At 45.9% G+C, this 17635-nt stretch overlaps 1 protein-coding gene across 1 annotated transcript in view; it reads right to left on the bottom strand.

Moving 5' to 3' along the window:
• Positions 1-17635, bottom strand: part of LOC123760298 (hyaluronan synthase-like protein kkv) — a 100764-nt gene that overhangs the window by 16582 nt on the left and 66547 nt on the right. The window contains 19 exon segments of the mRNA XM_045745858.2: positions 574-734; positions 1442-1575; positions 2436-2677; positions 4951-5265; positions 7307-7474; positions 7579-7805; positions 8670-8870; positions 9473-9683; positions 10181-10443; positions 11207-11270; positions 11272-11448; positions 12218-12274; positions 12276-12443; positions 12705-12904; positions 13190-13362; positions 14295-14466; positions 14645-14860; positions 15037-15199; positions 15556-15686. Coding sequence (XP_045601814.1) covers positions 574-734; positions 1442-1575; positions 2436-2677; positions 4951-5265; positions 7307-7474; positions 7579-7805; positions 8670-8870; positions 9473-9683; positions 10181-10443; positions 11207-11270; positions 11272-11448; positions 12218-12274; positions 12276-12443; positions 12705-12904; positions 13190-13362; positions 14295-14466; positions 14645-14860; positions 15037-15199; positions 15556-15686 — 3443 coding nt within the window.

Genomic DNA, 17635 nt, shown 5'->3' with positions numbered 1-17635 from the left:
TCCCCACACTTCAAGATAGAAAAGTAAAAAAAAAACAGTTCTGGAAGCCTCAGCCATAGGAAAAAAAAAGTCGTAATGAACACGAACATTATACTTACGGACATCCCAGATGATGCTACATCTTTGAGCCCACTTGAATTAAGACTTAGCGTCTAGCCTTTCTACAATTGCTATGGATAACTCATAGTTTGAGATATTGTTTATGAGGTATTGCTTACTTGAGATGTTTATCAGTATTATCAAGTCATTAAAGTTACAATATAATTATCAGTACAGAAATATGAATTATTCAAGTAAAGGCAAAATGTTTACTTATACAAACTGTGCAAGATTATAAGCATGCATTGCTTCAATAAATATGGCACATATAAAGAGAACCAATATATATATGCACTGTTGCCTTTAAGTACTCGAGCTCAACAAAAAAGTGATTATCAAGGTCAAATGAGGCTATGTTATTTCCCATATATATATATATATATATATATATATATATATATATATATATATATATATATATATATATATATATATATATATATATATATATATATCCTCAAAGAGTTACTATACCTGTTCAGTAGGATTCTTGATTAGAGGATGGAGGTATTTCTCAATAAGATCCTTGAAGAACTGAACTTCAGCCCCAGGCATGTAGTCGACCTCTCCTCGCTTGAGGGCCTTGTCCTCCATCCAGTAAGGGTTGACTAGATCGTCCCGCTCCTCCTTCGGCCCTGGCGAGAAGAATGAGGAACTGTGAACACCCTTCTTTCAGGGCTACGAGGGAAGCAACGTTCGTTCTGTTACGCTGGCTGGAACTGCGCGATGCTTGGAAGGATAACCTTATGTAGGCATGCGGCTGTATTATCCGAGAGATGGTTATCCTTGTGGATTGGTGTTATCACGGCGTGGAGTGGGTACTCTAGTATATTGTTATAGCATAATGTGGTTCCTAATAGTGTGTGGTTATCATTGATTATAATCATTTTAGTGAAATGTGACTGTAGTTATCATGTTGAAATTCAGTTATCATAAAGTGTGATTATCGCCGTGATGTTAAAGACTCGAGCCCTTAAGAATTATTGCTATAAAGACGTCCGAGACGACTGACCGCCATGATGCTGCCACCGATGAAGAAGTCAACGCTTACAGAATCTGTAAATTAAGAACAGTAGAATTGAGGAGACACAGACCAGTAACTAGAGACAATTGAGTCAAAGAGGTGTCAGAACCCAATTATTTACAGCCTTAAAGCTGTAAATAAATAGAATGGATAAGAAGAAGTGATCTAATGTTACTCAGAATGATAGCCAAATCCACACATCAGAGGAGACGAGGACGTTTCGGTCCGTCCTGGACCGTAATCAAGCACATACAGAAAACGAGAGAAAAGCACGAGAGAAAACAAAGAGAACGGCAATATGGTGAAGGGGGAACTTACCAGACTTCTCACTCTCGCTGTCGGTGTAATCGTCGAGGGGGTTCTCGTTGATGGAGGAGACCCCGTCGCCCCTGATGGAGGTGCGAGGCTGCATGGTGGACCTCCGGCGGGTGCTGGGCACGATGCCCATGTGACTGTTGGAACAAGGCTGGGATTAGCTCATGGAGCGGACAGCAGGAGAAATGCACTGATTCATTTGGAGAGATACAGGATGGTAGACCGGAGGCAGGCTTTGGATTACTATAGGAGGGAAAGGTAAGGTTTCGGGAGGGAAGAGACGAGGAGGATGAGGAAAGGCAGAAGGAAGGAAAGGGCGAGAACAAAATTCGCGCATAAGGGGAAGGGTGAGTACGAGAAGAGAGACAAAGGAAGCAATGTTCGTAGAAAAACAAGGGAGATATGGAATAAAGGGATGAAATGGAGAGAAAAAACACTTGATAACGGAACAAACGAGGAGTGAGAGAGGGAAGGAGAGAGCAGAATCAGGCAACAAGCTCTGACACCAACAGTGTGGCGGGTGACTGTGGCGAGGACGGAGACGTGGACGCCCTACATGCCAGAGTGGGGGACATGGGAGCCACACACGGCCACAGAAGCACAAGGGTTCCGGCATACCCAAGAAGGCTACGCGAGTTATGGTTTACGGGCTATTCATGCCCGTGCCACCTCTTGGGTGGCTTAATCATCCTCAATCAATCAATCGAGTCATGGTGCTTGGTACAGGAGGTAGGACTCGCAGAACTTGGCCACGAACCACAGGCACAGATTAGGCATAACAAATAAGGAATTCGATTCTGGGAATCGAATACTATATGAGAGGTTCATGAACATTTCGAGCCCAAGCTTCAGCGTTGGTCAAGACTTAACTTCTGAGAGAGAGAATATTGGGTGAAACGAACTTGAGATCAATTTAGAAATATTTCTTTAAAATCTAATTTATTTACGTGTTATTGAGTCTCGAGAAAACATTAAGAAAGAACACAAGTGGACTTACGATTCAATTGTTTCGAAACGCTTCTTGAGAATTTCGAGTGAATTGGCGATGCTGGCGAGCTGGTCGTGCTCGTTGGTGGACCTCGGGTGGACGCAGCAGATGATCTTGAAGAGGCCTGCCAAGGAGAACTCGATCGAGCCTTCGTCGTCGGTCACCTGATCTCTGGTCAGGAAGGAAAGGAAGCCTTCCTTCTTCTTCATCTTCTTGGCTTCCTCTGCGGCTTTTCGCTCTGCTTCTAGTTCCTAGTGAAGTCAACGTCCGAGACCATTACAGTAAGAACTTATAAGTTTTGAAACCCGTGCATTTTGTTCTTCAATTATGAAATTTGTAAATTGTTTCCCCAAACACTATATCTCTAATATTATTATCATGATTAAGTTCACAGATTGAAAAAAATACACCTGTACATAGTAGTATTGTACATATATATTGCAAATATATAAGAACGCAACACTTGTCATATACTGATACAATACCGAGAACACGGTGTACAGCAACACTTGCAACACATGCGCACTCCTGGGGGTGTGCCATGATGGTATTAACATGGTTAGTGTGAGATAATAGGCATGCGAGGGAGATGTTAGTTTAAGTGTTGGAAACACCATCACCAAGGTCAGCTTCGTCAGGCAAACTCTAAGCTCTAAGTCAATCATGCACATGCACTTTGCAAAGGTGCAAGATGAACAAAGCTCTACTGTATAAAGCACTTAGAAAGGTGTTCGAACTTGAGTGTATCTATCTAACATTCCCAACATTTTCCCCCATTTCAGTGCCATCTTAATCACTTCAGTAAGCTACAGCATAAGATATCAATACAGTACAACATTATCTAATAACACCCAAAATACAAATTTGTTGATCATGTTCTGTGTTGTATTATACCGCTAAAACTGATATACAATTATTGTATTTTATGAAGTTCAGATTTGGTATTTAAAAAGAGAATATTAAACTGTATTTTTGGCTAGACCACACACTAGAAGGTGAAGGGACGACGACGTTTCGGTCCGTCCTGGACCATTCTCAATCGACTTGAGAATGGTCCAGGACAAACCGAAAAGTCGTCGTCCCTTCACCTTCTAGTGTGTGGTCTGGTCAAACTACTTCAGCCACGTTATTGTGACTCCTCGCCTGCATATTAAACTGTAGTTTATAAAATATAAATGCACCAACCCCACCACTAACCAAGCGGTCTGAATGGCCAGCATCGTGAGGTTGTGGTGGGCCGGGCGAGGTCTCAAGGCTGTCACGAAAGCCCGCCTACAAATGATTTGTTTTGATCCATGAACCACACAACTTAATATTTCTCTCCGTCTTCCTCCCACTGGTCACAGCAGCACATACACACACACACCTCCTCCCAGCAACACTACACGCACCTCCCACTGGTCACAGCAACACTACACACACACACCTCCCACTGGTCACAGCAACACTACACACACACACCTCCCACTGGTCACAGCAACACTACACGCACACACACACACACCTCCCACTGGTCACAGCAACACTACACACACCTCCCACTGGTCACAACAACACTACACACACCTCCCACTGGTCACAGCAACACTACACACACATCCCACTGGTCACAGCAACACTACACAACACCTCCACTGGTCACAACAACACTACACACACCTCCCCACTGGTCACAGCAACACACACACACCTCCCACTGGTCACAACAACACTACACACACCTCCCATGGTCACAGCAACACTACACACACCTCCCACTGGTCACAACAACACTACACACACCCTCCACTGTCACAAGCAACACTACACACACTGCCCACTGGTCAACCACACTACACACACCTCCAATGGTCCACTGCTGGTCACAGCAACACTACACACACCTCCCACTGGTCACAGCAACACTACACACACCTCCCACTGGTCACAGCAACACTACACACACCTCCCACTGGTCACAACAACACTACACACACCTCCCACTGGTCACAACAACACTACACACACCTCCCACTGGTCACAGCAACACTACACACACCTCCCACTGGTCACAACAACACTACACACACCTCCCACTGGTCACAACAACACTACACACACCTCCCACTGGTCACAGCAACAATACACACACCTCCCACTGGTCACAACAACACTACACACACCTCCCACTGGTCACAACAACACTACACACACCTCCCACTGGTCACAGCAACACTACACACACCTCCCACTGGTCACAACAACACTACATGCACACCTCCCGCTGGTCACAACAACACTACATACACACACCTCCCACTGTACACAGCAACACTACACACACACACCTCCCACTGTACACAGCAACACTACACACACACCTCCCACTGGTCACAACAACACTACACACACACACCTCCCACTGGTCACAACAACACTACACACACACACCTCCCACTGGTCACAACAACACTACACACACACACCTCCCACTGGTCACAACTCTACACATTCAAAGACCCCCGCCGAGGAGACCGCTGTGTACCTCTCTGGTCTTCTTCTTCATCTTCGTGGCCACTTCGCGGGTGCCCCAAGAGACGTTGTTGAGGTTGAAACAGGAGTAGATCTGGAGGAGGAGGTACATGGAGGGCACGACCATGTAGTACACCAGGCCGCAGGGCAGGCAGATGAACTCGTTGGGGTGAAGTATGCCCGTTATTATGAAGGAGCCGGCCGTCGCCAGGAAGAATATGGCGGTCGGGGTGTTCCAGCCTTCCTCCGCGAAGTTGAGGATCATGCCGACCAGCACCACGACCATGACCAGCGCATACACCGCCGTCAGCACGTACGCTATGGTGATCTGTAGGACCCGGCAGAGACCCCGCCAGGGCGTGTGTGTGTGCGTTAGTGATAGGGGTTAAGTGATATATTAATGACGGAAAAGAAAACCGAAGTGAACAGGTGGGTAATCAGAATGTTGTTAAAGATTCGCTACCTGGAACAAAAAGTTCCAAGTAACATGGGCTATGGTGAGCCCGTAGTGCCTTAAGTAGCACGGGGTTAGTTGTTGCATTAATACCATGCGACTGGTGACTTGGTGGTGCAATAAGGTATTACTAGCAAGTGACTAATGATATTAGCAATGTATTAACCGCCAGTGACTGGTGATTGTGGTGCAATATTGTTTTAATAGCAAGGGAATGATGCCTAGTGGTATAGAGATAAGGAGATGAGAGGGATGCTGGAGGTTGAGATAAAAGCTGTTACCATAGATAGGTAGACGAGTGGTGTACTGGAGAGTATGTATACGGATCACTACACCGCTCATAAGGTATACTCAGAACGTAAATCACAACCTTCTCTACAAATTTTAAAAGTAAACTCGGGACTTCTGTAATGAAAAGCGCACGCATGAAGAACAACAACGGACATACAGACACGAAGCAACGCACATACAGACACGAGTAACGCACATACAGACACGAGCAACGCACATACAGACACGAGCAACGCACATACAGACACGAACAACGCATATACAGACACGAGCAACGCACATACAGACACGAGCAACGCACATACAGACACGAGCAACGCACATACAGACACGAGCAACGCACATACAGACACGAGCAACGCACATACAGACACGAACAACGCACATACAGACACGAGCAACGCACATACAGACACGAGCAACGCACATACAGACACGAACAACGCACATACAGACACGAACAACGCACACAACGGGCAAACTAAACAAACCGCCAATAACATAAACTGATCTAAACGAACCAATTTTCAGTTTAAATGGGCTGCAATTGCTAAAGTAAAAAACATTAGAGAACACAATTTTCGAATTGTAAAATAATAATTAATGTTTATGTATGTATACGTGTATGTATCTGGCACCCCATTTCTGTAATAAGTTAGTTAACTTTGAAGACCAAAGAGGGTTAAAGTTAGAGGGACCTATGCATTAAACGACAATGAAGATAAATGCAATGTATGTTTTTCATTGGTGCAATAACCACTAGACATGCTTAATGCTTGCACATGTACTCTTACCTCTCTACCTGTGCACTTTTACCTGTACATTTCCCCCGTGTACACAACCCGACCACCAATATCCCCCGTGTGTACTACGCTCACCCGCTACGGTCATCATGCACCTGGACGCTCCCGCATCAAGTCAACTGTACAAACCTTTTTGGTTTTCTTGGTGGCAATCTCGCGCGTGCCCCAGGAGACGTTGTTGAGGTTGATGAGGGAGTAGATGATGAGGAGCAGGTACATGGACGGGATGGACAACAGGTACAACAAACCGGGGATAATGCACTTAAACTCCTGCGGGTGCATGCAGGCGGCGATGAAGAAGGAGCCCGAGAGAGCGATGAGGAAAATGGCGGAGGGGGAGCCGACACCGTCCTCCCCGAGCTGGAGGGTGGTTCCCACGATGACAGCCATCATGATCAAGGCGTAGCTCGCCGACAGGATCTGGGCCACAATCAGCTGTTGTCGCGCCCAAATGGTGTTCGGACGTTGGCCACACACGAACACCACAACAGCGACAAACACACACACACACACGCACACGCAAGACAAGGGACATGGTTATACAAGGAGTCACATTTTAAATCACGGAACATATATAACATATAAGACACAAGTTGAAAAATAACATTAACACAGACGCAAATAAACAGCCACAACCACGTGTAATGTCCCTTCCATTCTAGACATTAATGAAATAAGACTTTTAATGCAACAATAAATATGAGGAAACCTTGTAAAAAAATATATATATATAATTGACCGTCGTACATTCCATATTATTCCAAGACTACCTCAGAGTCAGCTCCAGGAGGAGCTGTCAAGGATACACAGCTGTACATTACCTGGATGCTAGACTTGAGTAGGAAGCAAGCCACCATGAACAGGAAGATCGGGATGATATTATATTGGAAGGACACCCAGTTGCCGATTCTGAAGGCCGCCACGAAGGCACCCACCAACATAAGGAAGATAGTGGCCGGGCCCAGGATGGTACCAGCCATCAACATAGTCTGCAAGGAATAACACTGCTGTAACCCTACGTCACAATGCTCAAATACATGTAACTATGTAATATAACAGTTGAGAGTCAAGACAGTTTCAGACTTTGTCATACCTGGTAAGAAATGTAAGGCAAGGAGATGTTGTCGTTGACTTCGATGGTTTTCTTGTAGTCCTGCAGCAGATCCATAATATTGGCCATGGTGGAAGGCACCCATCGTCGGCGCTGGTTATAGAACTCTGAGAAGCCCTCCGGGGCGTGGGTGTAGGCGTCGGAGGCAGCGCTGTACTCTACACGATATCCTCGCTGCAGCAGTAGTGTACACAGCCATCGATCCTCTCCTGCAGCGATGTGTAGACAAAGTCACAATAAGTTACTCTGCAGCTGGGTCACGCCCTGGCACTGTGCCTCTCCCTGCCCCTCTGATATACTTCGTCTCTACCCAGGTCACCTCTCACCTCTCATCATCATCATCATCATCATCCTCTCCCGGGAGAGGAGAGGAGGAGGATTCAAACGCCAGACACAACGTTGCAGGTATATATATACCAAACATAGATATGGGCTCTGTTACGGGCTATTCATGTCCATGCCACCTCTTGGGTGGTTTAATCTTCATCAATCATGGGCTCTTGGCATCATTGTATCATTTGTATAGGCAACAAATTTTTGGTATCACTACATTATATACGTAATGAAAGATGAAGGACTACTTTATCTTATATACAACACAGAGGATCATATTGCATAATCTACAAACAATATATTATGAATCAGACTACAGAAAATACAAACTTTGTGTATTGTAATCAATTACAATACAGACCACCTCCACAACAATGAATATGGATTCTTGCCCTGTGCACCCTAGACCAGTCACACCAGCAGACGCAGATACTTGCCCTGTCACCCTAGACCATCACACCAGCAGACGCAGATACTTGCCCTGTCGCCCTAGACCATCACACCAGCAGACGCAGATACTTGCCCTGTCACCCTAGACCAGTCACACCAGCAGACGCAGATACTTGCCCTGTCACCCTAGACCATCACACCAGCAGACGCAGATACTTGCCCTGTCGCCCTAGACCATCACACCAGCAGACGCAGATACTTGCCCTGTCACCCTAGACCGTCACACCAGCAGACGCAGATACTTGCCCTGTCACCCTAGACCAGTCACACCAGCAGACGCAGATACTTGCCCTGATCGTACTGGACGTAGTGACGAGCCTGACTGGACTTGGTGGTGTATCTGGCCATAACGTTGTCGTCCATAAGAGCCTTCCCTCGGAACAAGGAGAAGCAGCCGGGACTACACAGCACACACCCGATCATGTGCTCCGTCGCCTTCTGCAGCCAATGGCCAATAGCGTACTCGAACATCTGGTACCACACCATCACACCTGAACACAGTGTAAACAAGAGTCGAGAATTATTATATTTGGTCGCAGTAGCTCGTGAGACACGAACAGCTGTGACTGCTGGTCTTCCTTGGCCCATCACCAGTTACCTGACAGTCACAACTGCTTGACAGTCCCTCATAACTACGTGAGAATACTTTTTAAACTGTTTAATATTCAATTTGTTACGTACGGCATTTTGCTACTTTTCTCCCTGTATATACAATGATGCCTCTAACCACCACATATAAACCGTGCTGTACTGCTTAACTGCTCTTCTCATGACCTACATGGTCTCACTTCCCAGTGCCTGGTTTCATACAGGTCGTCTCAACCAGTTCCCAGTATGTCATCCTCTCTCTTTCTCTCTATCTCTTTCTCTATCTATCTATCTCTCTCTATCTCTCTATCTATCTCTCTATCTCTCTCTCTATCTCTCTCTCTATCTCTCTCTGTCTCTCTCTCTGTCTCTCTCTCTCTCTCTCTCTCTCTCTCTCTCTCTCTCTCTCTCTCTCTCTCTCTCTCTCTCTCTCTCTCTCTCTCTCTCTCTCTCCCTTACACCCGTGTTCAACATGCTCTCCGAGTCTTCCTCCCAGTTCTCTCACCTCCGCCTACAGGATGAATACGCCCACAAGCAGCACCCAAGTTGGTATTCTTCTTCATGAGATCGATCAGGAGAGCCACGGCGCTAGGGGTGAAGTCGATGTCCCCGTCAAGAGTGAGCAGGAAAGTGTTCTCGGCGATCACTTCCTTCCTGTCCACCGAGATGGGCTGATCCATCAGCTTGAAGCCCAGGAGGTAGTACATGTACATCACCTGCAACCACAACACCCAAGTCAACACAGTTAATGGCGAACTTATAACACATATTCACATTGTGTTGTCCTTGTAAATTTTGGGGGCAAAATTCTTGCTTAATTGCAAATAATGTCACAATATCTTGGCTGAAGACATGACGACCAAACCACCCATCAGAAAGTGAAAGAAACGACGATGTTTCGGTCCGTCCTGAAACACTATCAAGCCACGTGGACCATTATCACACGGCTTGATAATGATCCGGGACGGACCGAAACGTCGTTTCTTTCACTTTTTTGATGTGTGGTGTGGTTATATTATTTAATGGTTTTATATAGTAAAAATGTGCATACCTTTCAATCATGCTACAATACAATATATGTTAATAATGCTACACTACAATACCTATTAATCATGTTACACTACAATACCTGTCAATTACGGAGCACAAATACTTGCATGGTTATTGTAATACAAAACAGGAGACCATGGCGGTCTGTATCGCGAGGCCTCACCTGAGACCATCTCTTCTTGTGCCTGATCTTTCCCTTGTCCTTGAGATGAGCCACGATCTTGGTCTTGCCCGGGAGGGTCCAGACGAGGCGGCCGCCGTACGGGGTGGGGAACTTCTTGGGCGGGCGAATGCGGATGTTGGTCTGGTGGACGTGCGTGGCGGCGTCGTCCATCAGCTCCACCAGCAGCTTCACGAACTGGTTCACCACGTTCTCGTCCTCGTTCTCGTCGGATATCTCGAAGGCGTCGTCAAAGAAGACGTGGGCTGGAAATGGAATATTTTGGTAAGGGTGTGAAAGTAAGAGGGTTATTATTTAATATATTAGACGACCGTACAGACTATCATTATCAGATGGACTTTCTGGATTTTTTTCCCCCTCGTGTGTATACCCGGTACCACACATTGCAGTTATTTTTTTGTTTGTTTTATATTTCACACAACTCCAGGAGGACTATTCATGCATCAACATTGCACTCCAGAAATTGCCTAAAGTGGTCCCACACAGCTTCATAAAGGACTCCTTCTGTACAAGTCCACCTACCTGTCACTTGCTATATATCGCTTCCATTGCTCACACTCACTCTCCGCTTTCTCACTCTCTTTCCTTTCCTCCTCCTCTTCCTGCTTCTTCTTCTTCTCCAACTTCTCCTCCTCCTTCTTCTACTCCTCCTTCTCCTCCTCCCTATCCTCCTCCTTCTTCTACTCCTCCTTCTCTCCTCTTATTAAATTCGTTCTTACGTGTTTGAAAACACACGTATTTAATTAATCATATGTACCAGTTTTAGTAGGTCGAACTTAGGATTCAAAATATGAAAAAGACATTTTGTAAAGACCGAAAGCTGCTTACGTAGAAGCTTCATATATTAGAAAAAACAGTTGGAATTGTGTTCATACTTGCTGAACTTCTAACTCAAAGATTGACCCAACAAAAAAACTGTATATGATAATTAGAACTTTAAAGAAAAATAGTTATTGGGAAAGCTGCGAGAATATGAGCCTTCGGCAGCCAAGAGCGAAGATGCCTTACTCTCGAACTCGTAGTAGTCGAGATCGACGATCTTGAGGTACTTCTGCGCCACGCGGCGAGCGGACTTGATCTTCGTCCATACGAAGGATGGACTTCAACATCTCCATCATCTCCTCCTCGTTCTCGTGCCACATGGTGGCTGTGGCGTAGATGCGGGTGATGTGGTCGGAGGACTTGATCTTGGAGGCGTTGTTGTTGGAGGAGTCCGTGTGGATGGAGATGGTCTCGTAGTACTGCGACACCTGAGGGCAAGAACCATTTGGTTAGCGGATAACATGATCATTATAATGGGAGCATGGTGGGGTGCGGGTCTGATATATCTTAGACCCGGGTCTGACACATCTTAGACCCGGGTCTGAGTCACCGTAGATCTGGGGTTGAGATATCGTAGATCAGGATCTGGAATATCTCAGAGCCTGGGACATCTTAGACCCGGGTCTGGGACATCTTAGACTCCAGTTTGAGTTTGCAATGTCTCTTAAAATCTTTAGAAATGTATGAGACACAATGTCTCGTTTAAATATTGATAACACCGAAAGTCTCAAGTTATTATCTCCCCCACACAAAATTATTTTTCCTACTAGCTCCTTGAAATTCTTTGACACCCTCTCAAACTCGTCTTTCTCAAAGTCCTTGACACCTTTACTGTCTTCTGTCACCTCGCTATCACATTCTTATTTCATTTTCGTGTGGATCTAGTGGTCCCTTCTTAAACATCTTCCTTAAACATTGTTGGCATTTACTTTATTTTCTTAGCGCATATCAGAACTGAGACACAGGAAAGCGTACGCTTGTTAAAAGTCTTCCAAGTACTCTTTCCTTAAAATTCTGTGCCAATCTCTAAGCATCTGCCAGAGAAACACATATTTCTAAAGTATAAGATAAAAAGGAATTGCTATGTCATTAGAAAGGAAAACATTACTGGAAAGGTATACTTAGTGATGTTGTCAGTCTCTTATACATGAATTACAATTATGCGTGGTTCATTGAGTAGGAGCCAGAGGCGCTCACCTCGTTCTCATGTTCGTCTGCGTTGAGGTTGAGGTCCTCCGTCTTGACGTCGCCTTCAGTCGTCCCTCCGCCGGTTGAGAGCCAGCGACTGGTCGATCAGGAGGGAGTTGTACATGGGCGTCACGAACAGCTTCTCCGTGGAGGCGAGACGTTCGCACTTGGGCGTCCAGATGTGCAGAGTGATCCATGTCTGTGACAGCAGCCAGAAGAGCCACACCCACGCATACTGGCAAAGCAAAATAATATTAATTACCTTTCGTTGGTTCCAAAGGACCAATGTACCCGCGGCTCGGCCTCTAGCCATACTCCTGTTGCAACATACAATTACATTTAAATATTACTATTAAGGATTTATGTAACTAGCATAAACAAATACATTACTTTCATGAATGAACACAAGTAGGGAACGCCAATATATATAAAGTCATTCCCATAAATATTGCAATCCAGCAAACAGTGTACCCAACAAGAATATACAACTTCTCACGTCATTGTTCAAGAAGTCGTTGAGGATGTCTCCATTCTTGCACTCCCAGAAGAGGTACTCTGGGATGACGCCGAAGGAGCAGGCGGTGTCGAACCTGAGGCCGCAGGCAGTGATGAGGAGCGAGATGGAGACGGGGATGGTGAGGTTGACGGGGAAGGCGAAGCTGAACCCTTGGATGCAGATCTTGCACGCGAACTTGCCTATGGGTTATGGAACACGTTACTAGCGATAGTTCATACCAGGCCTCAGTCTACTATGTCAACAGAGACACTGGCTAAATTGTCACACATTAAGCTGCCGGTGACTAAGTAGGAATATTATATTCCTACTTAGCCACTGGGCAATGCAGTATTACAAAAAAAAACGCTATATACCTATGAGAAAATACAGAGGCCATGTAATAGGACTGAACTATCCCATACTTGACTCGCTATCCCATACTCGAGCTTCAACATCTTCTCGTAGGGAAAGCTTGGTTGACTCACCAAAGATGTAGCAGAGCCAGGCTGTGAGGACCTGTATGAGGAAGACGTAGACGGGGGTGCCGTAGGTGGACAAGATGGGCAGCGTGTTCTCGAGCGGGGCGACGGTGGGGAAGTCCGGCACGGTGTGTCCCGGCAGCGTCTCTCGCACCTCCGTCACGTTGATGCTGTGCACTCTGTCGCAGGACAACACGGGGTGAGAGCCTTGACTCTCGTCATACATCAAGTGTTTACATCGTGTCTTACAAGTTTCTCTGAACACTATGAGGACGACTTGAGAGAGCTTAAGGCCTCGTGAGACTCGGCACAAATGCCCAAAGTGTCTAGCACTTTGAGGACGTCTTGAGCTACCCCGAAACTCAGTGTGTACTTGTTTGTCTTAATTAATAAACATTAACCTCAATTTAATAAGACTATCAAAATCCTCAGATTAGGCAAAATTGTAATTAATTTTGTCAATAAAGATGTTAATAATAATAATAATTAATAAACAAGTTCATCGTTGTGCGCATGGGCGTGGTCACGTGACCACGCCCATGCGCAGTAACGAGGCGCATCGTACTCTTGAATGATGCTCTTTGTTATTATTCATCTTGTATAATATTACTCATCGTGTATATTATTACTCATCCTGTATATTATATAGTAATATTTTATTTATCATTATTCATCATTTCATATATTCGATACTTGACTGTATGAATGAAACTAATCTAGCGATGAGTTCACCTCATCTAAGTTCAAATATAACCCATGAGAGAATTTATGAACCCACCTTGAATTTATGCATTTACCATACACTATACACAGCACACCATTCACACACACACACATCATACGTAACACACAACCCATCATAAACCATACACAATATATATATATATATATATATATATATATATATATATATATATATATATATATATATATATATATATATATATACCATTCGTCATTCACCATACGCAATATACACACACTCATCACATCATAATTCCAAAGCATTATATGACAAAGAGTGCTGGGAAGACGGGACACCACGAGCGTAGCTCTAATCCTGTAACTACACTTAGGTAATTACCCATACATGCTATAAACACCATCTTACCTGAAGGCCTTCCCGAGTTCGAAGATGGCGGAGAGGTCCTGGAGGCGGGTGCTCATGGAGATGATCATCACGGTGAAGAACACCAGGCACTTCCACAGCGACACGAAGACGTAGCTGAAGTAGCGCGTCCGCCACAGCCTCTCCTTGATGCCTCCGAAGTACTTGATCACTCCTGAAGCCGCGGAAGGAAGAACAGCGTTTAACCACGGGAGGAAGTTGAGGGCAGCGAGCTTCGCTACACAGGCTTTCTGGGGTTTTATATATATATATAACAAAGAGGAATACAAAGACCGTGTGGAAGGCGGAGAGGAATACAAAGACCGCGTGGAAGAGGGGGGTCGACAACTCACTGAATTTGGAATGCTTGTCGACGTAGTTCTCCCACCAGCCGAAGGAGGTGAGGAAGATGGCGGGCGGGATGAACCAGATCCTCCAGCTGTTGGGGTCCTTGCCGTACTCGACGATGGGCCACACCACGAACCCGGTCACCTGGCACGCCAGCGCCACCACGTCCATCATTACCTTCAGCGCCACCCGCGACTCTTTCTTCGTCCGGGAGAGAAGACCTGTCCGGGGCGGGAAGGGATGCGGAGATTTGACGAACGTGAATGTTAATAACAGACTGGGATGTTATTATTATTATTATTATTATTATTAGCAGTATAAGTACATTAAGTATATTTGTAAGTGAGTGTGTGTGTTTATACAGGAATATCGAGGTTGAGGAGGTGCGGAGACTGACCGAAGAGTCCAGGGATGAAGGCGACGCAGTTGGTGAGCATGGCGCCCTTGATGACGTCGAGGTCCGGCAGCACCATGTACACCAGCAGGCTCGTGCCCATCGCGTGGAACGTCTCGAACAGCCACACGAAGAAGAAGTCCCCGAACGGAGGCTTCTTCCAAGACTGGTCACGAGAACACACACACACACATTTAAATGTTACCTGCTGAGCCGAATGTTCTTCGTCTGTATAAACTCAAATATTTATTTTGATTTGGGAGGGGGGACAGGCAGCCTGTGTATTTATATACGTTAGGCTTTAATTCAAGATCTCCCTCCCCCCCACTACTGACCCCCCCCTGCAACCTCACCACGAACTGACAAACTCCTGACTACCTATTTTACTACTAGGTGAACAGACGCATTAGGTGACGGGAAACCTGCCCAAATATGTCTATCATTTAAAAATTTGTTTACTAGGATGTGCGAGCCTTTCTAGGTTAAGGGAAGATGCCCCACAGAGGAGACAATGGTAGGTACCTTGAAGACACACATGCGCGTGGAGCGGAACCAGGTGCCCAGCTCCGGCACGATGAAGCAGAAGAACAACATCCACGCCCACACCACATTCTCCTCCTCCGGGATGGTGGCGATGTAGTCCTTCTCGTTAGCTGCGGGGGGAAGAAAGCAAAGCGTTAAATTGGTCATCCCGGGAGTCCCGTTACTGGGAAGACGCTCCTCAGTACCAGTAATGAGCCACTACTAAGACGCTCCTCAGTACCAGTAATGAGCCACTACTAAGACGCTCCTCAGTACCAGTAATGAGCCACTACTAAGACGCTCCTCAGTACCAGTAATGAGCCACTACTAAGACGCTCCTCAGTACCAGTAATGAGCCACTACTAAGACGCTCCTCAGTACCAGTAATGAGCCACTACTAAAAGTCTTTCGTCGAGACGCAAGACTTGGAGGAAGGAAACAAGCAAGTGAGGAATAATAGCCAACAGTTAGCGAAAAAAGAAAGTCCGTGAAGGTCAACAGGAAACAGGATGCCGTCAGGACGACGAGGTTGACCAACGGAAGGAAGGGGAAGTACTCACAAAGGAGTGAAGTAGAGATCATCAACAAAAGAGTCGGAGTAACTCTGGAAACAAGCGATGTTTTGACACATAATGCCATGACAAACGTGACAACTAAGAACAACGGGAGTAACTCCTAATACAACAGTGTATAAATGACTATCCAAATGTGCAGATATATTTTATTATACAAAATATGTGTGGTTTGAGCAGATGGGCGAGGTACTGACCCCCGGGGCTTTCTGGCAGATAGCCCGAGGGACAGCTGGCCCTACAACACTTAATAGGTCAGTTTGATGACAGTTCAAAACACACAAAGTTAATTTCACGATCAAAATAATAAGACAGTACTGTTTACTCACAAACAACTATGTTTGTGAGTAATCAACAATTCTTCAATGATACTGAAGGATTTGTCCTCCGTTGTGGCAGAGGCAGCCGTGATACTGCTGACACTTTATAACCCATGGTTACTGTAACCACATTACTGAATATGGTTATTACTTAATGGAATATTGCTTTCAGCGCCGTAGAGAGAGGGGGAACCTGCTGCCTGGGTAACAGCTTCTCCCCCGAGTCAACCTACCCTGGCTTTGCGCCCTGGTGAGGCCACTCCAGACCAGGCCGACACCAGAGTGCAACTCCATAGTCTCCTGAGACTGATGGATGCCTCCTATAATTACTGAATATTGATGGTGGTAGTTGATGTGGTGGTGGTAGTTGATGTGGTGGTGGTGGTAGTGGTGGTGGTGGTAGTGGTAGCCACCTCCTCTCAACATAGCACTGTGTCGCAACACTGGCCGCCCGCCCCACTCAAGGCTACCTGTTGCAATTTTTTTTCCGCGTGGAGCAGCAGTACAGTTGTGATTGATGTGTGTGTGTGTGTGTGTGTGTGTGTGTGTGTGTGTGTGTGTGTGTGTGTGTGTGTGTGTGTGTGTGTGTGTGTGTGTGTGTGTGTGTGTGTGGCATTTAGGCCCGCCTGACCCCAATTTGTCCCATTTCCTGGAGTGAGGCTGCGGGGCGGGTCAACAGGTGACCTCAGCCGCCACCCAGCCCAAATGTCACCCGCTGGCCAGTGTAGACTTCCTCCAAGGAGACTTCAATTCTACATTAAATAGTGATCGCTCGCCCGAGTTTCTCTACACGGCCGCTTGCAGACTTTACTACAAAGTTGAACACGAAACAATGTTATCTAAAGTGGCAGTCTGTCCTTCATCAACAAAGGCCAAATGTTCATTAAGGCACCCGGCAAGTCCCCTCTTTGTAAATACATAAATGTTTACACACATGACTCACAACTAATTGACGTTCGAACAGTGCTTTGCTGACGTATAATAGTAAATAATTTACATATAAGAACAAACTTATTGTTATTACACAGTACGTTAACGTTGATGAATGCGTCTTGGGGGGACGGCTGCGTCTTATGGGACGGCTGCGTCTTATGGGACGGCTGCGTCTTGGGGGGACGGCTGCGTCTTGGGGGGACGGCTGCGTCTTGGGGGGACGGCTGCGTCTTATGGGATGGCTGCGTCTTATGG

Source organism: Procambarus clarkii, chromosome 39 (assembly GCF_040958095.1).
Source record: "Procambarus clarkii isolate CNS0578487 chromosome 39, FALCON_Pclarkii_2.0, whole genome shotgun sequence".
Lineage (NCBI taxonomy): Eukaryota > Metazoa > Arthropoda > Malacostraca > Decapoda > Cambaridae > Procambarus > Procambarus clarkii.
The sequence above is the reverse complement of the archived record's forward strand: the minus strand, read 5'-3'. Positions and strand labels throughout refer to the sequence as shown.